General features: G+C 39.8%; 1 protein-coding gene and 1 long non-coding RNA gene across 2 annotated transcripts; both read right to left on the bottom strand.

Moving 5' to 3' along the window:
- Positions 1 to 1,071: 1,071 nt before the first annotated feature.
- On the bottom strand, positions 1,072 to 16,673 carry LOC109107688 (D-beta-hydroxybutyrate dehydrogenase, mitochondrial-like). The gene is made up of 6 exons (XM_042742881.1): positions 15,982 to 16,673; positions 12,022 to 12,043; positions 11,471 to 11,886; positions 11,224 to 11,376; positions 1,782 to 1,915; positions 1,072 to 1,642 (listed from the first exon to the last, which is right to left on the bottom strand). Exons 3-6 carry the CDS (start codon positions 11,856 to 11,858, stop codon positions 1,280 to 1,282), a joined length of 1,038 nt encoding a protein of 345 aa, XP_042598815.1. The 5' UTR covers positions 11,859 to 11,886; positions 12,022 to 12,043; positions 15,982 to 16,673; the 3' UTR covers positions 1,072 to 1,279.
- Positions 16,674 to 17,017: 344 nt separating this feature from the next.
- Positions 17,018 to 21,591, bottom strand: LOC122140243. The gene is made up of 3 exons (XR_006156928.1): positions 21,474 to 21,591; positions 17,332 to 17,474; positions 17,018 to 17,245 (listed from the first exon to the last, which is right to left on the bottom strand). It is a non-coding gene; the product is annotated as an uncharacterized LOC122140243 (long non-coding RNA).
- Between the last annotated feature and the right edge of the window lie 909 nt (positions 21,592 to 22,500).

Here is a 22,500-nt window from a genome sequence, read left to right as displayed (position 1 = left end):
ATGAAATGAGTATGATGAAGATGATGCGCCACCTTGTACCTGGCACAGTTCAAAGAACAGCAATTGACCATCCCAGCATTCATCTAATCTAATTTGCAAGTTGGCCCTGCTAACATTTGGTCCTCCTAACGTTTCTACAAGAAAGCAAAAACCATGACTGATATCTACCTGGTTATGTGGCCTTTTTGTGGCGGATCCTGCTCTTCGTCAATTCCACTGATCATTTACAAGAACAGCATGACTGGAGCATGGGAATTGGGCTAGTAAGCTTCTGAGAGCAGCCTACAGCATGAACATTGTACAGCACGCACGCTCCCTGCTGGCCTGCATCCAGCTGGCGAATCTACACTTGCCATCGTGCAAGGACGATCGCGTTCGAATTCGATCGCAAGCTCAGGTGTACAGCCGTCTCATTCGATTGGTGCTGCTGCTCGAATTCATTGCTGCCCCCTACTTTTATATATTACCAGGAGGAACACGACTGGAAAAACTGTAATAGAAAAACTTAAAAAATCAGTAAGAATCAATGTCAATTTTATTTAATTACATCTTTATAAAAAATATTTTAAAAAATAAATTTAGTCCTGGGATGCAAAGCTGAATTTACACCAATAAAAACCATGATACAGTATTTTCAAGGATTATTTGATAAATAGAAAGTTCAAAAGAACAGTATTTCTTTTTAAAAACAGTATTTTCAAGGATTATTTGATAAATATAAAGTTCAAAAGAACAGCATTTCTTTTTAAAAATACAATCAATTAATCAATCACACTGCCCCAAAAACTAAAGAAACAGTATATTATCATCATACAATGTCACCTTTTTTCTTATGTTTTCAGTCTTGCACCTTCAATTGTTTAAGTGGTCCTGAGGTGTTGCGAATGCATTTAATGTTCCATATACGTAGTTTCTCTACTCATACATCTATAATAGCAGTCACAATTCAGGACACCTCGTGTCCAATTAAAAGGGGATGAATTGGAAGACTTTCTTGACCTTTAAAGTCCTTTTAATGTTGCCCATGACAAATTCTTCAGCAAGATTATCTGTGATAAAGACTTTATTATGTTTCTACCCAGAAAGAAAAGGGAAAGTATAACATACACCTTTATAATAAAGAATGTTTCACGTCATTTCAGTATTTTTGTGAACAACTGTCCAAGAAAAAAAAAGGTCTCATGTTAGGGTTACAGCAGTCTTACAGCACTTAGGGCTTGAGGATGCATTCCTTGTTGATGTAAAGCAAGCTCTCTTATTCTTATTATGAATAAACAAATTATGAGTAAAGCATTACTTTACGCTTGCGATACATGGAACTTACAGAAAACACAGAATCAGTGATACAAGTAGGGAGAAAAGGGCATATGTAGAAAAAAAACATATCTCTCCAGGATACGAGCAGGTATCGGGTTTGAGGTTTGGGAGCAGTGAGAGCATGTAACATGGCATTGATAACCATAGAGCAATTGTTAAATCCTGAAGTGCACAATAAATCAAAATATTCACATGCCATCTCAATGTATTTCTGGTTGAATGTTAGTTTACGTGCATCATCAAAATCATCCCATATATCTTGTGGTGTTCTCTTGGGCAGAATGTTTGTGGCTATGCCAAAATTTCCAGGTTGAATAATACTGACCTACATGAACAGAAAAACAGAAAAATAATGCACTGTGTTCAGAGCAATTTCCTATTTGTAATAATAATAAGAGTCCACTAGGTTTTTAAATATTGATAACAATGCGAGTTTACCTTTAAAAGAATGACTAAGGCCTTACCTTAACTCCAAAACTGGCCATCTCTACTCTCAAGCAGTCTGCAAATGCTTCCAGTCCCCGCTTGGATACACTGTATGCTCCCATGTTCAGACAGTTGAAGAAAGAAAAGATACTTGACACATATAACATACGACCTAAGAATGAATGATGAAATTAAAAGTAGTAAGTAAAAGTCTCAGTAAGAAAAAAAAGTTACAACTCCTATCACTGGCGCAGTAGTACCCTTTCAAAAGGGTGCACTTTCTGCCTTTTTACCTCTAAAGGGTGTATATTTATAATCTTTAAATCATTTTTCATATGCCAGTGTACTGTATGCAAAATCTGGGATTCCCAGATCACACAAATTTACCAGATTACTGGGTGCACTGACGGTTACAGTGTTTACTTCCTTTGTAGTCATGTTTTTAACTATGTGAAAAACACTAATAATAGGATTACAGAATCAAGAAGAATCGGTTTGTTTAACAGATTTATTATCAAATATAAATGACTTTTTTTTCACAGATTAAATTTTAGAATTCATTACATCTAATTTTGTAAATATGTCAAATATAAACTTCATTGTAGCAATTGTGCTTTTTATTTAAATGAAATACTGTAATATCATATATCAGCTTTATATAGGCCACCATGCTCTCTAAGCTCAACAGAAAATACAAATCAGTCGACCACGTGTAAATATTGCCTTTTAAAAGGGTGCTACCCAAGTGACAGTGTACAGACAAAGAATAATTTAAAGTGCCCCTATTATGCCATTTCAAATACTGCCTTTCATGCAGTGTGTAATGTAGCTGTACGTGAATGTAAATGATTTGCAAAGTCGTAAAGCCAAAAGTGCATGATAAATAATGTTCTATCATGAAAACTCTCGGAGGGTTTGGCATGGTAATGTACATGACAATGTTAATGCTAGGGTTGAACATGTCATTTTTGCTTGGTTGGAACAGCAGCTACATTAACTTAGTCTCTAATTCCTTCTCTGTTTCTACCACAGGACTGGCATCCCAATGTGACAAGCTGAATCCAACCCTTACAAAGATCTGAGATGACCGAACACCTGAGAAGAGACGATGCCAACACTGAAACAACAAATAAAACTACCAACCTGTGCAATAAGTTTGACTGCAATATATAATCTTTGCTGTTAACAGTGTTCACTGTCCGTTTCATTACGTCATTAATTAACTACATGATTTTTACTGTACATTTGTTCCATATGGACGTCATAAGTGTTGTGTTGATATTTGGTTAAATTTCGGTTGTGACGTTGGGTGATCAAAATTCAATGTCAATTCAATGTCTAATGTCAATGTTAATTTGATGTCCAATACCGACTGCTGATGTTGATATTTGTTATGTTTAGGTTGTGTAACCAAAATCCAACGTCATGTCAATGTCAAATTGGTTTCAAGTACTGATGTCAACCCGATTTTTGTTCTCTACCAAAATGAAACATCTGTCTGACGTCATGTCCAATGTCAATCTGACCTTATATTGACGTCCTGTGCCTGCTGGGATACTATGCTTTGGGATAATCTCACATTCTAGTTAGGATGATGGCTAGAATGAACATTGGGATGCAGAGTGAATCTTAGTACTGCTTTGAACAAATTGTTTGAGAATCGTTGGAAAATAAGGTAAAAATAAATGCATTTCATGAGAAAACAAGGTTTTTTTTATTGTGTGCATGTAACCGTCAAACTCAACTCAAACTTTATTTCACGAGTTCACATCTACTTATAATTTAATAAAAGGTATGCGTATTTGCCGTGCTGTCCGGGGAGAGAGCTCCGAGCCCAGCAAGACTCCCGAGCCCGGGGAACCACAGAAAAGAACACTGAAAAGAGAAATTGGCTTCTGCGGAAGTGGGCGCTGCTGCGGCATCTGAAACAAGTTATTGGCTGCTGCGGGGAGAGAACTGCTTCTGCGAGCGAGCACGGCAGCAGATTAAAATACAGACAAAAGGCTTACTGAAGTTCTGAAAGGAAAACTCCTGTGGAAACTGCTACAGCATCTGGAAAAAGAAATTGGCTTCTGCGTAAGTGGCCACTGCTGAGATATTGGCACATTTAACTCCCCCAAAAGCTGTGGCATCTGAAAAGTTAAAATGGGTGCTGGAAGCGAGCACTTTTGGTAGAAAAAATTATTGTGGTAGTGTCTAGGAAGAGATACTGGAAGCATCCACTTGGAAGAGAGAGATGACAACTCCTGCTGGAGATACGATTATTGCGGCAGTAGGGAAGATAGAAAAGGCTCCTGCAGGAGCTGACACTGCTGCGGCAGTGGGGAAATATGGAAAGGCTCCTGTGGGAGCAGACACTGCTACGGCAGTGGGGAAATATGGATGGCTCCTGCGGGAGCGGCTCCTGCTGCGGTAGTGGGGAAAATAGTGGCGACTCCTGTGGGTGCTGACACTGCTGCGGTAGGTGGGGAAATACAGGAAGAGCTCCTGCGGGAGCAGGCACTGCTGTGACGATGGGGAAATACAGGAAGAGCTCCTGCGGGAGCTGACACTGCTGTGGCGGTGGGGAAATACAGGAAGAGCTCCTGCGGGAGCTGACACTGCTGCGGCGGTGGGGAAATACAGGAAGAGGCTCCTGTGGGAGCAGAAACTGCTATGGCAGTGGGAGAGAGAGTGATGAAGGCTCCTGTGGGAGCAGACACTACAAACATAAAAAGGATAAACAGAAAAAAGATAAATACAGAAAACACACAAACACAAAAAAGGCTACTGCTGTGGTAGGCACTACTGTGTTGTGGTAGTAGGGAAATACAGAAAAGGCTCCTGCAGAAGCTGGCACTGCTGCGGCGGTGGGAAAAGATGGAATTGGCTTCATGCGGAAGCAGGAACGCTGCTGTGGGGATCTGAAAAGAGAAATTGGCTTCTGGCGGAAGTGGGCGCTGCTAAGCGGCTTCAGAAAAGAGAAATTGGCTTCTGCAGAAGCGAGCACTGCTGCAGCAGAGTAAAAAAATGACAAAAGCTCCTGGAGCGGGAAGCGATGTGGCAGTGGGGAAAATATGGAATAGCTCGGAAAGGCTGTGGGAGCGGGGCACTGCTGTGGCAGTGGGGAATTACAGAAAGGGCTCCTGCGGGAGCAGCACTGCTGGCGGTGGGTGAAACAGGAAGGGTCTCCTGCTGGAGTGGGCACTGCTGTGGCGGCAGTGGGGAAATACAGGTAAGGCCTCCTGCGGGAGCTGGAACTGCTGTGGCAGTGGGAAAAGTAGGGAAAATGGAAGAGCTCATGCAGGAGCAGGGACTGCTGTGGCAGTGGGGAAAACGGAAAGGCTCCTGTGGCTCCTTCAGGAGCTGGGGCAGTGTGGGAATTAGGTAAGGCTCCTGCGGGAGTGGGCACTGTGGCAGTGGGGGAAATGGGGGGGGCCCCTGTGGAAGCGAGGATTGGGGAAAATGGGACACCTGCTGGAGTGGGAAAGCTGTGGCAGTTATAGATGGAATTAGGTAAGGCTCCTAAAGGGGAGCAGCTATGGCAGTGGGGGAATTTGGACAAAAGCAGGGATGGACTGGCATTTCTGGGGGCAGTGATGAGGAATTAGGTAAGGCTCTGATATGGAGGTCTGGAACTGCTGCGGCAGTGGGAAAAATAGGGAAAAGGTTCCTGCCTTTTGAGCAAAATCTGTGTCCTGCAGTGGGGAAATGGAAAACGGGGGGTGCAGGAAGGGGAGAGTGTTCAGCAGTGGGGAAGGGGGAATAGTGGAGGCTCCTGTGAAGGAGGGAGGGCATTGCTGCGGCAGTGTGGAAATTAGGCAAGGCTGCTGCGGGAGTGGGAACTGCTTGCGACAGTGTGGGAATTTAGTCAACGCGGACGACAAATATTCATTAACTGGGACAGCTGGAGTGGGGAAGGGCCGTATAGATGGACTAAAGGTGATGTGTCAAGGGGGTTAGCTATGGTTGGGATGGAGTGAAACAGGGACTGGCATGGAAGGGCAAAGGGGTCAGGAAAGAGAGGTTCAGTGAGCTTCTGCATCGGGGTATGACCGCACGTAGATCTTGAAGGCCTGCTCGCCTTTTGACTCTGGGTCATGCTGCTGGCTACGGGGCGGTGGTTCCAGGTGAGAGTGTTCGGCGGGCTTCAGGGCCATAGCGCCATGGAGAGAAGGAGGGGCAAGGGATGCAGGGGGGAGGAGGAAGGATGGCTGCCAGGTGTGCTCACGGGAGGGATCATGAATTTAGTCAACGAAGAGAAAAACTGCTGGAGACACCTTTTTCATCCCATGTAAAGACAGACTAAATAAAATGCCTGTCAAAGGTTAGCACGCTTGGGATGGCTCCAGGGAGTGGAAGAAAGAGGGGAAAAAGAGAGGGGAGAATGGCGGGCATCGGGGCCTACGCCATTAGCGGAGGCATGCTCGCGCTTGGGACAGCTCCGGGGGCGGGGGGGTTAGGTAGAGGGAATGGCGGGCTTCAGTGCCTGCGCCAGGAGAGTTCAGAGGGATGGGTGGGATGTGGGAGAGGAGAGGGAGGGGGAAGCATGAGAGGAGGAGGACTGCTGGAGCCACCTGCGGAGATGTGCTCACAATTGCGGAGGCATGCTCACGCTTGGGACAGCTCCGGAAGTGGAAGAAGAGAGGGGGAAAGGGAGGGTGAATGGCAGGCATCAGGGCCTGCGCCATTAATGGAGGCAGCCTCACACTGGGGTTAGACTGTGGGGCTGCAGGCCATGAGTAGGGGAGGGGGTTGTCGCAAAGGGGTGTGGATGGGTCTGCACTGCTATCGGAGGCATGCTCACGCTAGTGTCTGCTACGGGAGCTGGAGGCCACTGAAAAGGAAAAAAGGGGTAAGTAGCAGCAGGAGGAAGGTCTGAGATGTGAGGGTCTGTGTTGTATGAGGAAGCAGCTTCGCACTTGGTTCACGTGCTGTAGGCCACAGGAAGGGAATCCTGAAGACCCTGTGTGCAGCCTGCACTGCTAGCGGAGGCAGCTTCACGCTAGCGTTTACTACGGGAGCTGGAGGCCGCACTACAAAAAAAAAAAAAAAAAAAAAGAACAGAAAAATGGTTATTAGTAGCATGAGGGAGCGGAAGAGTTGTGGGCATGTTTACAAATGGAGGCAGCCTCATGTTTGCTTCAGCTGCTGTAGCTGTAGGCCCTAGGAAGGGGTTGGGGTGTGTGATGTCTTGAAGAACCTGTGTTGCCTGCACTGCTAGCAGAGGCAACCTTATGCTAATGTCTGGACACTGAAAAGAAAAAAGGGGGTTAGAAGTAACAGGATGGAAATACTGGGATGTGCGGGCCGGTGTTGCAAGTAGAAGCAGATTCATGCTTGCTTTGGCTGCTGTAGTTGTTGGCTGTGAAAGGGTTAGTAACATTTAACGGGGCAAGCTAAAAATGCCTGGGTAGCCTACTGTGTTGCTGGTTTAGCAATTGGTTGCCTGATTTGACAATTCCTCAAGCCTTGTCCACATTAATATGTTCCTGTTGAAAAGCATCTTTTCCTCTCGTTTTGGACTTCCAGGCTTTTTAAACGCTCTCCAGAGCGGATAAATTTGAGAATGCTGTTTTCACGTTGTAGTATGGACTGTAGAAACAGAGGCTTTTGAAAACGATGAAGCATGTTTAGTCTTGTAACACACTGTACCAATAGACATGTTTATAGCAGTAACGTTAATTTGCAGTTATGTGCTATTCACTGTCACACTGTTTCTAAAGATATTTACTTTGTACTCTTTTCATAGTACAGTCCTAAAAAGACAACAGAAAATTTACTCACAATTGCTGTCCTATGGAAAACACGAGGGCAGTTGTGTTTTAGATCAATTCTGAGTGGGTGCACCAGTAAATGGTGAAATATTTCCATAAATAAATTGATCCTGCCAGAAGAACTGCATGAAACTTATGTCTGTATAATCTCGGTGAGGTTTATACATGCACAGTAAGGCAAATGTAATGCCTTCAGACATTTCAGTGTGGATGACAACAAAATTTATTAAATTGCAACACACGGTCTGTGCCGCTAGTGGAGGCAGCCTCAAACTGTGCTGCGGCCGGAAAAGCCAGGCAGGAAGCGGGTGAGGCTCATTGAATGCCTGCTGCTGCCGCAATCCAGCGCTCGAGAAGAGCCGGGTCTTTGTGCGGGACAATGGTGGTGTCGGGCGAGGGGAGCTTGGGGCTTTGCACGGTCTATTGGCCACAGCGTGTGGCTGGTTGAGAAGAGCAGCTGTCTGTCGATAACGCCTGGTGCTCGGTGTCCATGTTTGGCGGGGTAGGAGTTGTCATGGGGCCGGCGAATGTGGCAGATCTGAAAAAATCCCCAGTATAGATCTCTTCGTTGGATGAAAAATTGGGTATGTGATAAGATGGCAACAGAGCGAACCGAATGCTGAAAGTCGAGAGATAACGAAGGTAGGACGTACTTGATTATTTATAGGTGTTTCCTCTTGAGCTGATTGGTAAATGGTGTAGTAACTAATGATGAACTGGCCATGTTAATTAATTGTGCATGCTCCTCCCGAAATTTATGAAACATCACTTATAAAGTACTTTCAACACCACGACTGGAACCAAAGTGCTGTACAGAGAAAGATATATATATATATATAAACAAATAATATAAGAACAAATGAAAAATAATAGTAAAAAAAATGAAATAATAATACCAACAAATAACATAACATAACAAAAAGCATTGTCAAAAGCCAGAGAAAACAAATGAGTTTTAAGCACACTCTGAAAAACACCCAAAGTTGGAGATCTAATAGACAGAGGAAGGGCATTCCAGAGCCTAGGAGCCGCCACAGAGAAAGCGCAATTCACTATACATTTTAGATGAGATTGCAGAACCATTAGGAGTAGTTGATCATTTGAGCGCAGAGATCTGCTGGATTGACAAACACTAATTAAATCAGTAACATAGTCAGGTGAGAGGATGGACTTCAACTTAGATATTGACCTTAGATGGAAAAAGCTATTTTTAACAACACCATTAATTTGTCAGTCAAATCTGAGTTCAGAGTCAAAGATGAAACCAAGTTTTTTTTTTTTTTTTTTTTTTTTTTTAAACACAGGACAGTTTCTTCCTAGGAAACTGCCCCAGACAGTCATATACATTATTAACATAACCCTTATTACCAAATAAAATCATCTCAAAATTATTTGCCAACCAGCAATTAACCTCTGTCAGACATTCATCCCAATTTTTTCAAAAATAAAACTCAATGGCAACTTATACAGAGAAAATAAAATTGGTCCCAGAATAGAGCCCTGAGGAACCCCACAGACAAGAGGATCAGTAGAAAAAGAGTAATCACCTAAACTGACTGAAAATGGCAGAAAAATAATTTGACAGCCCTTTGCTATTCATTCAGACAGTTCTTCAAAATCTCATAAGAGACCTGTAATTTCTCTTTAAGCCATTTACGTTCAGCCCTCCTGCCTGAGAGCATGGGTAGTACTATTTAACCATGGTTGTAATTTAACCTTGTTTTTCTTAGCCTTAAAAGGAGCCACAACATCTAAAATATCAGAACAAGTGTTAAATTGATTAACCAACTCTTCTAAATCCATACTATAACAGGGAGATTCAAACAAAGTAAGTAAAGAAGAAACATCAAAAGCTGCTTAAAAACTACTAGCTGTGTAAAAAATGAGGACACAAGATGCAACAGGAACAGAAACATTACTTAAAACATCACATGAAAATTAGAGCCAAAAAGAAGTCTTATGATCAGAAAACAGTATCAACAATCTTCAGATTACCAACGGAAAACCCCAAAGATAAAACAAGATCAAGAGTATGACCATGCTCATGAGTTGGATCAAAAACACACTGTAAGAGATCAAATGACTCTAATAAATAAAAAATATCTCTGACCAAGGGCTTTGACGGGCAACACACATGTATATTGAAATCCCCCCAAATTAAAATTGTGTCAAAAGAGGGGACAATTGCAGATAAAACTTAAAATATAAGAGAATTCTTGTATAAAATCCCCATGAGAGTTTGGGGGTCTATAAATTTAAACGCATAACTGAGATAACGCATCTGAAGGTTGTCCCCCCTAAAAATTATTTAAAACCAAGCTGTGTATTGTAAACAATGTTTTATACTTTAAATAATTGTGTTAGTAGTAAAACAATGCAAACAGGGCAAAAAATGCGTTTAAGTTTAGAAACATGTTGAGTCTCCCCTCCCTTGCCTCACAGTGCTTTGGTCCAAATGCCTGCTCTCCTCTTTTACATGATCATCTACACACAGATGATGCCAATGTATTTTTCAACGAGTCTTCCTTGTCAGCTATAATAACGTTACCTGCTTGATGGACAGGGTTGCCAGGTTTTCACAACAAAACCCACCCAATTGCTACTCAAAACTAGCCCAAACTAACACAAAAACAAAAAAAAAAAAAAAAAAAAAACACAAAATATGTAAAAAAAAATTCGCATTCCAGGGGCTAAATATTACATTATTGGGGTCGCTTCAACCCGTGAACATGAAAAACAACCAGTGGCAAGTGTTAAAGTAGCCTAATTCCACAGGAAAACCATGGTAACAACGACAGATAGTAATGTCTACAACGGACACAAGCAACCACAATAGCTTAAAGTTGTCTAATTTGGCACGGTCTCCCTGCTGCACTAATAGTAGTAAGCCATTCCTCTGTGTATACATATCCCTACAAGTACAATTTAGCTGTATTATTGTGTCCCCTTCAAAAATTGCTCTTGATAAATTTTATGTTTATTGTCCACCCCCAACCATTAGAAGGAGTCAGAGGGTAAAAGTCTACATTTAAACTTTTCTTTAAAAACAACTGCAAGACCCCCACCCTGGCCAATGGACCTAGGGGTACTGAAAAAAACTGCAACCAGCAGAAGAGAGTTCAGAGAGTGAAAACATGTCGCCAGCATTAAGTCAAGTCTCAGTAACAAAAAAACAAAAAAAAAAAAAAAAAAAAAAAAAAAAAAAAATATAATATATATATATATATATATATATATATATCTATATATATATATATATATATATAAATACAATAAAATATCAAACAAACAGGCAAAGAGTTTATTCAGAATAACAGTCTTATTTTCCAGTGATATCACGTTTTTCAACGCCATTGTCACGAGGCCCCTAGCACGCTTCCCACGGCATTTCCTTCACAGGCACAAACATCCAGGCAGGTAACAAACATTCCTCAGCGCAACTGGCACAGGCACATACCGTGTATACGGATGCCAGTCTTCTCTGCTATCGCAAAACAAACAATCAGGAAACAAAATACTAAAACAGGTAAAAACAGACTGAGATGGCACACCAGCAAACATCCTGGCACCATCTTGGAACTGTCATGTGAACAGTTGTAGGAAACCTATTGTAGGAGACTCCCAAAACAATATTAGGAACCTTAAAATGGCATAATAATAGACATTCTAATCGGCAATGAATTTAGAATATTATACGCAAGTTAGAATAGATGGCACCAGTGACCTTTGGATGCTCTGACAAGTGACAAGAATGGGATGGTGACTCTGATGGCACCAAAGAGGTTAACGTCAGCCATGTTCTGGAAGTCCTTGGCAGTGCTCCACTCTGTCTCTCCCCAGTCACAGATTCCAGCATTATTTACCACCGCATAGAGGCCTGAAAAAATTACAACAATATACAGAACAAGAGGGATTTCATCCTTGAAATGTGAAATACTATAAATAAGACGTGTTTGAAGTGTTTAAGTTACCCTTCTCTGGCAAATTTGCTTGCACAAAGTCCTTGGCCAAGCTGACATCTTCATCTTTGGTCACATCCAGCTGGAGCACCTTCATACGGTCAGAACCTTCTTCAACCAGACTCTGAGCCCCGGGATCCTCAGGACATAAACATCCGGCAAACACTGTGAAGCCCATGCCATCCAGTTTCTTTGCAAGGTGATGTCCAAATCCACTGTCACAGCCTGTAATCAACACCGCCCGGCCAAATCCATCCGACAAGCCATTTTCTGCGTGGAATACCATTTTAGCCCAGAGCATGAAGCATATGACCAGACCAAAATATGTGTAAAAGTGTTCGTCACTCAAACAGTTGTAAGAAATGAGCAGGATGGTCATGCTGAAAAACACTGGCTTCATTGTGAATTAGGTGCTCTGATTAAGGAACCTTTAATTGATGAAACAGAAAAATTACAACCGAAAAGAGCATCAAAATACAAGTGGTTTAAGGGACTTCACAATACTAGCAGTTACAAAAGATATCTTGCAAGTAATATTATGCATTGTTACATTATTGTTTTACCTTGTTTTTTTCCTTGTGGTATCTGTTGACATGCAAACACATAAACAGAAAAAGATGAATAAGATCACACTCTACTGCAACCAGGTCATGCACAAAGACAGACTGATCAAGCGATTAAGAGCTGTGATCAGATTTACTGTAAGCTACAGGCAGTAAATTAAGATAATCAACATATATACAGACACAAATGTTCTAGTTTGAGGTGTTATAACAAACACATTCCTTGGTTTAATTACAATAGCAGATACAGGAAATTTGCATTGATTATTTTATTCAAGGAAGAATGACATAAGGTTTCACTTCACATATATTAACACAATAAGATTGTAAAATAAAATTGTCGTATTTGACAGTCAAAGCGCAATGTGCTTCGGATGTGTGCACTTTATATTAGAAGTTTCAACTAATATAGCTTTAAAAGTGCATGATTTCTACACGCTAGACATAATCAAAACCAAACAGATGTTTTTTTGCCAGAATATCTGAGGTACGAGCTGTAAAGACATACAGTAGTGCTATTCTGGAAAAGAGGCTGGGGAGCAGCAGCTCATTTTGCATTTAAAGATACATGTACGAAAACATTCCATTGAAAATAGGCATTTTCAAAATGATATAATAAATGATCTGTGGGTTATTTTGAGCAGAAACTTCACAGAGACACAGATTCACAGATTCTGGGGACACCTGAGAGACAGCACATGAATGTCTGCAAGATGTCCGTTAGAGATCACTTGATCTGGAAAACATCTGCTGTGTACAAACATCTGACAGATGTCTTTAAGATGTCAGTTTTACATACATTCTAATAATAGGCATAATAGGTGACCTTTAATTTACCCCATTATTCCAAAAAATCACCCTAGTTTGAAGATACTAATTCTATTCTGGACATTGCTACCAGTGAGTAAAAAAAAAAAAAAAAAAAAAAAAAATCCAATTATAATTTACACACTCTCATGGCCGCCTAGTCATCATTCACTTACACTGCATGTAAAAGTACAGCTTGGACATCACTTGGGTCACCTTGTTCATGGGGAGAAAGTCATTTTGATTTGGAATGACATGAGGGTGAGAAAATCGAAAAGCTATCCTTTGAAGTACAGCTTAGGCTATGCCTATTAGTCTGCAATGCAAAGTAGACCCTTAAGAAAAAGAAGTTTATTCAAGTGTGCTATTAGTATACTTCTTTTAAACTAAAAAGAGGAAAGTATGCTTTTAGTTTACTTTTTATGTATTTCTCAGAAATGGGCTTTATGTACTCCTCAGAAATATACTTAAAATGACATTTAAGTATACTTGACTTACAAAAAGTCTAAATATATTTGAACTATACTTGTGTTCCTAGAATCCGTGTTTTCATTGTTATAGGGTAGAGGGCACTAGAACACATCTTCTGTACAGAATTTCCAAAAAAAAAAAACACAAGTGAAAAAGAAAAAGAAACAACACATACTAACACATGTAACACCATCATCTGACATGAAACAGCATCAAAACTGTAACGTTATGGAATAAAATGTCCACCGATGAAGACGTAATAATTTTGGGGTGTTGATCGGCTCCATCTACGTTTTGATTATCATTCTGAATCCAATTCATAGTGTTTTTTCAGCTTTTTGTTCAAAATGTTATTTCTTTATTTATTTTTTATGAAACTTATCTACATTAAATTGTTTAAAAAAAGAATGCATGAAGCTAGAATAAAATGTTTTTGTTTACAAGCAGATACCCTGTTCTTTCTTTGGATGTTTTGTATGTTCAGATATTCATATAACAAAATATATACAAATTAAAACTTTAATAGGGACATAGTAGTATACTTAGAGTATGATGTAAAGTTCACTTAAAGAAAACTTATGAGTATACTAGTAGTTAACTGAGACTATACTTCAAAGTTTACAAAGTATTAGTATAATTGCAGTGCAAACTACAAACATAGAGGTAAACGAGTTGTGTACTCAAAGTTTGCTACTGTTATACTTAAAGTATACTTAAAAGTATACTTTTATATACTAGAAAGTGGGCCAATTTAGTCCCAAGGAGTAATGAAACAGTACACTTACAAGTATACTACTAGAACACGGATATTTGTATACTTGCTACATAAAGTATACTTAAAAATATACTTGAACTTTACTTAAGTATACTTAATAAAATAAACTTGAAGTATACTACTTTTTGGTAAGGGGAAAGATGAAGAGAAAGACGACTAGGTGTTTTTAGACTCAAACTTTTGCAGCAAAGAGACCAATTCAGAAAGAAGGACTGTCACTTTGACAGTTTTTGCTTCGTTTATTAAATTATTATATGTGAACACATTTTTTTATATTGCTCTTCAGGTCACTTACTCACCCACTCCTAGTTAGCGTTGCTGTTTTTACTGTTAACTGTGCTTCATTTACCAGCTTAAATTAAATATATACAAATCATTTTGCTTTAGAGTAGGCCTCTGAAAGAAGTCTTTAACAGACTATTAATTTCAGCTGAACACCTCGTTTCCTCTTCTCTCCTCCCAAGTGCAATCTTAAACCAAACACTAGCAGGTCCTAGAGAGCCAGCGTTCTCAAGTTGGCTCATTCTAAATTGATTCATTTGAACAGATCGTTTTGGGGGGAAAAAGTATTCAGTGTGAAGAGCTTTGTTAAATCAGACTCATAATGAACCACTCGTTCTAACCGCTTGAATGATTAACTGTCAGGTGTTCCCATGCGGGCGTGGCCATTTGTATTTTTAACGTGTCTGGCTTCCGGTATCAGCCTCTTCAAGCTATTTTTAGCTGTACAAAACAGCATTTTGCTGCTTGATATGGCAAACCTACCATAGTTTCTTACCATAATTTTTATGTATTTCCTTAATTATAAACACACTGGGTTGTAAGCACAAACAATTTGACAGTTTATTGCATTTTGTTATTCTTTTTGTTATTTCCCTACTGGGGATAATAAAGCGGAAATCTCGCACATTCACAGAAAACACATTAGTTCCACATTGAAAAATAAGGTGGATACAAAGAGCACTTTTCATGTACAAGCATGGACATTAAGTATTTGGTTATTATAGGAAATAAATTGTGATTATTTAGGGCTGGTAACTCTCAGACATTTGACATGAGACACAGTCCCAGTCTCTGTTTAGGTCTGCCTAAACAAATATCATGCCACATTATTAGCAAAGTTATACACAGCTTTTTTTCTGCATCTCAATTCTGCATAGTTGCATGTTGGCATGCATTTTTGTTGAACACAAACATTTCTCAGATGAATAATAAACAATTGGAATCTTTTTCAAAATGATTTTTGTGAATATCTTAGGCAAAATAATGATCATATAAATTTAAAGGGCTAGGGTCACAGATTATTATACTACTCATAATTACTACAAAAAAAACCCTAATAATTTATTTATAAAAACCTCAGTGCAAAGGAAAAAATTTAAAAACTAAAAAAATTTATAGTACATATCAAATTAAAAACAAATAGAATTACTTATAACTACTTCCATGTTCAGTATTGTACATTCATGTTCAACAGAAAGATTTTCAACACTGCTAAGAATAAAAAGCTTTGCTTATTTGCTTATGTGTATTCAGGATATGGAGTCTAAGCGCTGGAAACAGTATGTCAAAATAGCTTGAGATGTTGTTAAGTGTGACAATAGTGTCCTGAGGCATTTCATGCTATTGGAAGCTTTAGCAAAAACTAATTTAAATAGCACATTTATAGTTGTATTATAATTGTTATGCATGCAGTTTTATCACCATTTATTAATTGAGACAGACTGAATGAATTATTTGTACTTTAAAAATTTACTTTCTCATCACAAGACTGTTGAATTAAATTACTGAAACCATGAGATGATGACTAACCAAGGGATCTAAAACAAGCTTTCCCCACAAAATATTAACCCAAAATTTTAATGGAATATTTGTACACAATGCAATGCATCCCTCTCCAAACTTACTTTTGGCTCTTGTGATGAATATCCAGGTAAAAGTTAATTCACAAACACCAAGCTTTTGTTTTTCATGGATGGAGAAGTTGGCGTCAGTCTCAGAAGAGGTTTCTTCAGTTGTAAGACGGTAGGGAAACCTTCATTTATTCAACCTAACCCAACCTAACCAAACACCATGACACTCGTGACTGCAGTGGGAAATGCCAAGCTGGATGCATGAGTTTGGATAAAGAACTACATTATAAGTACCTAACAAAAGATTATGAAGCTGATAACCTGATTTCATGTCTTTGATCAATAATCCCTGAGAAAACAGAAGCCATTCATTCACTCAAACATATTCTGATCAAAAACATTAAAATTCAAAGTGGCCCTTCCATAATAGCATAACAATGATTTGAGTAAAATTATACAATTATATAAAACAATTATTTGTAATTAATTTACTGATCTGAAACAAACCTAAATAGTGCATTATTAAAGGAATCCTGTTTCAATCTTTTCTACTCAGCATGTCTAATAACAAATAATAATAATCATAAACAATAGCAAAACATACTTACAAGGAAAATTAATGACGCTTATTCACTGACAACATGTGTTATGAGCTGACTGTCATATGAAAGATGTGTAATACTGTAGTCACATGATATGTTTTTTTTTTTTTAATGTTCTAAGAACCACCAGAAAAAGTGAATACTAATGAATAATATCTGAAGTGTACATGCACTCTCAGAAAAAAAAAAGGTACAAAAGCCATGCACTCTCAGAAAAAAAAGGTACAAAAGCTGTCACTGGGGCTTAAAGGTACATATCAGTACCTAAAGTGAACATATAAGTACCTAAGGTCCAAAAGCATACCTATTAAAAAGCTACCTCCGGAGATGCAGTTTTTGTACCTTTTTTTCTGAGAGTGTATAAATTCCGAAACAGAATTAATTAAATAAATAAATAAATAAAATTTGTCTGATAAGTTTTCCTGTATGGTCATTTAGTGTCAGAAGCAGGATTTTTATATTAATGCCACAGAAAAGCCCCACATAGAACAAACAACTGTCACAATGGCAGAAGAGGATGACCTCGGTAACATGAACAAATAGAGCCTTCTTTGTACAGTCTTCAAAGGCTGGAGCAATCACTGGGCTGTGGTCAGGGGCAGAAATAGACACTGGACTGTAGACTCAGGAACTGGAACAGGTTTGTGACTGGACTCTGGGGCTGGAGTGGATTCGACGGCAAATGTGGACTCTGGATCGGGCTTCACTGGGACAGACTTGGAAATTACATGAAGAATAAGTGATCTTTCAGGACCAGCTCAGCTGAATAAAAGGGCATAGAGAATATTGCCCTAAAGTGTACCTATTCACATCCGATGGCATATTGGAGTATAACGGTTCATCCAAACCTCTATGAAAAATGTCCATCAACACAGCATCCTCTGAACAAACTGTTGAAGCCAGTCCCAGGAACTTCCCAGCATATTCCTCAATGGGTCGGCCATCCTGAGTGACGAAGAACAACAAATCGACAGGGTGAAGTAGGCTCATGGTTGTGTTCGTTGTAGGTCTGGTCTTCTGTCACGATACCAGAAGAGGATGACACAGTGGTAACATGAACAACTAGATCTTTATTGACCTGTGTACCAATGAAACATGTTACCTATCAGATTGTGCTACCAAAATATATTTGCATTGTTTTAAGGGTAGGGTTAGGTATGAAAAAAAAAAAAAAAATCACTATAGATGTGTGCTACCTATCTTTTTAATGGCAGGTAGTATAATCTGAGAGGGTAGCACAAATTGTCAGAACACTGGCAGTTAGTGATGTTACATTCTGTGCCGAGGCTTCAGAGTGTGAGTCGAGAAATCCTGGCAGCTTTCAGTAAAGCGCATATCGAGGCTTGTATCGCTTTAGAGCAATGATGTCATTAATAATGTCCGAAGCCTCGCTTGGCCTGACCAGTTCAGGAAGTGGTTCAAATCATGTAAATTCCTCTGCCCTGTTAAACCCAGTCCAGTTTTAGACTAATAATATTGCCCCTCCTGCCTGTTATGAGCAAAGACTTGATTTATAGACATTTGAAAGCCCCATTCATTTCAAGCCAATACGTTTATTACACCGTTATGTTATATTATGTTATAAAATCATTATATACCACTAGAAACTACACATTATATTTATATAAGTAGATTAGTCTGTGGAAACTGATTTTTTCTCCTTCATTATTTCTAAGCCTTAACTGGCACAAAATACAGTGTATCACAGATCACATCAGGTCATCTGTAATGTATCTGCTTGTTTTACACTCCTTGGCCACCAGGTTGTAGTGTGAGCAAATGAAGCCTTGAGAAATTAACCCTTGTGAACCACTTGGCTGAGAAGCTTCAATGCTTTGTGAGGCTTCATCTCGCCATCTCCTTTTGTGGCACCGGTTCCTAATGTGGGCTGGGTATGCTCATAATCCTCTTTGTCAACCAGAGACTGGATTAACACCATTCCAATGGATACTTGGTTGCCAGCCACCTCTGTTTCCTTGGGATAGGGAATCACTGAACGTTCCAGTGGTGAATCATTGGTTCTGAACTTCCAGGAAAGCAAGTGTGTTAAAACTTGAATGTGTGCAACTTAAAATCTGTTATTTTAGCTGTTATGCTGCTTAATAATGCAAACTGGTTTAAAAATCTGTTTATTTTTTGTGGGTCTGAATTTTAAATGTTGTGAGATGGTCTATCCATGCAAAGGTCATGTTAACTGGGTGTGGTCAGGAGATTTCTGCTGATATGGGACATTTAAAATGACGACTTTAACGGTCTTAAAATAAAAAATGTAATAACAGTTGTTTCTTGCTTCAACAGTCCAAACCTCTGTTGCACTAGATCTTTCTTGTATTAAACTCTAGCAGGTGCAGGACAACAGATGCATAGTGGTGAACTGATGTCTTGGTTAAAAAAAGGGTTACGTATGTAACCATCGTTCCCTGAAGGAGGGAACGGACACATCACGTCGGTGACTAAAAAAATTGGGATCTCGCTTAGAGAGACCAATCCACTTCCAGTGTAAACTAAACATGCGATGATTGCATCCAGCTGCTGCTGATCGCAACGTGAGTATAATAAGGCAGCAGGTGCAACACATACTCAGGTTTTTGCTGAGGAGCCGAGCTGGGGACCTGGCCGCTTGGCAGTGGTACAGCAGCTGTAGTGACGGGACATGACATCTCCATTCCCTCCTTCAGGGAACGAGGATTACATACGTAACTGAGATGTTCCCTTTCAGTCGGTCACTCCAAGTCACGTCGGTGACCGACAAATTGGGATCCCTACTAAAGCGCCATGGATGCTGCCCCTTCCAGTGTCTTGTGCGATCCTCCTGCACCCCTTTTTGTTGAAGGCCGGGGCTCGCAACAAGAAGGCCAGTCACTGTTGTTGTAGCACTACCCACTCAGTGAGATTGGATAACACTGGGAAAATATATCCATTCGACTTGGAACTGGAAGGTTGCGGAAGCCCCATCCTTCCCTTTCAGAAGCACTTACACATATAAACAGGGCCGTGCACAGGGGGGTGGCCCGGTAGCTAGAGCCACTGCCCCTTTGCCCTCATCAGCTGAGTTGCCCCTCTCACCAATCCCCCCATCAACCCCAGCTCAAAGCAGTCTGTTACCGCTCCGCTTAAGATCTGCTGACTCCGCTTATTCGCTCCGTGTTTTCCCACTGCTCCGCAGGCATCTCTCACAATCTGTGTAACCCTCTGATTGTAACCCTCTTGGAAAATGGCAGAAAGTCTGCCAGGGGAACATGAGCTTTGAGGCTACTGTGGAATTTACACATATGGGATCCACCTAGGTCTCTACATATGAAACCCAGCCCTCTACTGGTTCTCACGGATTCATCAAGTGAGGGCCTGGTGCAGAATGTTCCGCCACGGCTGGCTGCCGAGGGGATGGAGGGGCTCGACAGGGTCTACAGTATGGACTCTTTGAAGCAGTTTTAGCAAGCAGACACTAACCAGGACCTCTCAGTTCTTCTACCTGTTTGAGGTGAGAACACAGGAGGATACTGGCTCCACACGAAGGCTATAGAATCTAGCGTAAGTGTTGGGGGTTGCCCAGCCTGCAGCTCTACAAATATCTGTCAGTGAGGCGCCACGAGCCAGCACCCAGGAGGGTGAAACACTTCTGGTAGAGTGAGTTTGTAACCTGAATGGACAGGGCACACCCTGTGCCTGATAAGCCAGGGTGATGGCATCCACAATCCAGTGGGCCATCCTCTGCTTGGAGATGGCCTCCATAACAGACCAAGAGCTGATGTGAGGTCTTGAAGCTTTGTGTCCGGTCTACATACCATCTCAAGGCTCGGACGGGACAAAGCAAAGCTAGGGCTGGGTCTGCCTCCTCAAGGGCAGCGCTTGCAGGCTCACCACCTGATCCTTGAAGGGAGTAGTGGGAACCTACCCAGGCAGAAGCCTCAGGATTACCTGGGAGACAACCGGCCCAAACTCTAGGCACAAATCATTGACCGAAAATGTGTGCAGGTCCCCTACCCTCTTGATAGAGGCCAGTGCAAGCAGGAGCAGAGTTTTCATTGATAGAAACTTCAGCTTAACCCTCTGAGGTCTAGGGGGTTTTGGGGGCCTGGATAAGTTTTGACATCCCCTGACTTTTGTGCTTTTTTCAGTTGCTTATAAATAGATACGTGGCTAAAGTCTAATAACACTGTAATCAGTACAAACTGGGCTACAATAATACGTAAATAGCATGTATGTACATGATTGTGTTTTTGAGAAAACAACGTTTATGCGTGGTTAGTAAAAAAACAAAAAATTTTAAGTCACTGAAATAAGGGTCATAAAACACCTAGAGAACATTTGTTCACAAGACTGTCAAACCTGGAGCATGTAGCATAGAATTTTTGCTTCAAAATGATGTGAAAATCATCTTGTTTGCTCACTCTCAGAAAACAATAGATTAATTTAAATTTTCTAAGACACTTTTTGTTTCAAAAGGGCATATGTGAGTAGGCATCAACTTTCATGAATATTTGTGTGATTCACACCTGAGAAGACAAAAACCCACATAATGAGCCTTTCAGCCAGGTGTGTGACTGAGAGAGAAGAGTTACAATAAATAATGACAAAACAAAATAAAATAATATAATTTTAACATTTTATTTAAAATATAATTATTTAATTATCCCACAAAATAAATTGAGATTCACTTGCGAGTGCAGTTAAACAGTTACACTTGGAGTAAGATTTGAGTAATGATGCTGAAAATTTAGCTTTGATCACAGGAATAAATTTAATTTTAAAATATATTAAAATAGAAAGCAGTTATTTTAAATAGTAAAAATATTTCACAATATTACTGCTTTAGCAAATGCAACTTTCTGTATTTTGGATCAAATAAATGCAGGCTCATGTGTCATGTTGAAATATATAAATGAACATCACATACTTGGCATTTCCAAAATGTATATTGTTTATGTGCTCTGAAGGACATACTTTTATGAAGAGACGTTCAAGAGATGCGAGTGTGTGCCTCGCTTGGTCTTAACTGTGTTCCAGGTTCCTGAGTTGGCTGCTTATTTGCATTGGCTCACTTTGCAACAGGTTACTATTTTTCTGAAATAAAAAAGTAAGCATGCTGTTTACGCAAATAAACTGCATTATTAACATTATTGTGATGGTCACTGATACTATTAGTAAATAATAAAAAAAAAACAAAACAACCACAAAACACAACAATTATCATCAATAATAATAACATACTACATAAAACACTTTTTTTTTTTTTTTTTTTTTTTTTACCTCAGACGATTGCAAACACCAATGACAGGGTATAACACATTAAACATATTAACACCAGAGCAGATATTGATGAACAGAAGCTTAGTTACATTCTTGAAAACACAAGCATGCTTTGTATGAAGGCCTATACAATATATATAGTTATAAACATACTGTATATGGCTATATTCGTGAACAGAGAATAGCCTATCACAGTTTTGTCTAATCATTCTTACTGACATTAAGCTAGCAACATTATAACTCATATTACTTTTATATCGTATTGCTGTCTATGTTGTAGAACATAAAAAAAAACAAAAAAAAAAAAAAAACATCCTGACATCATGAAACATTGAGATGATGTAAATGAAACTTCATAATGTTTCACTTGATTATACATTTAGTCAGGAATTATAATCTGGAAAAACTCTAACTAGTAAAATGTGTACAAGTTATATGACAACTAATACAAGTAGATTAATAATAAAAAGATTTATCTCTGCTGGGTCAAGACGCCTCGTTCTTCTTTCTGAGGTAATCCAAATCTTATTCTTCTCAGCGGTCTTATTGAGGTGAATTATGTCTTATTCCTCTCAGCGTGAAGCAAACATTAACATTTAAAAAACGTGAAGTACAGTATCGTTGCTTTGTTTGCTCTGATGAGGGCGGTTACCCGCCGCGAGCTTCACGTGGATGCTTATAATAACAATAGCGAGCTCGGCGCATGGGTGTGGTCGCATTA

The sequence above is a fragment of the Cyprinus carpio genome, chromosome B17 (assembly GCF_018340385.1).
Source record: "Cyprinus carpio isolate SPL01 chromosome B17, ASM1834038v1, whole genome shotgun sequence".
NCBI classification, from domain to species: Eukaryota; Metazoa; Chordata; class Actinopteri; order Cypriniformes; family Cyprinidae; genus Cyprinus; species Cyprinus carpio.
The sequence above is the reverse complement of the archived record's forward strand: the minus strand, read 5'-3'. Positions and strand labels throughout refer to the sequence as shown.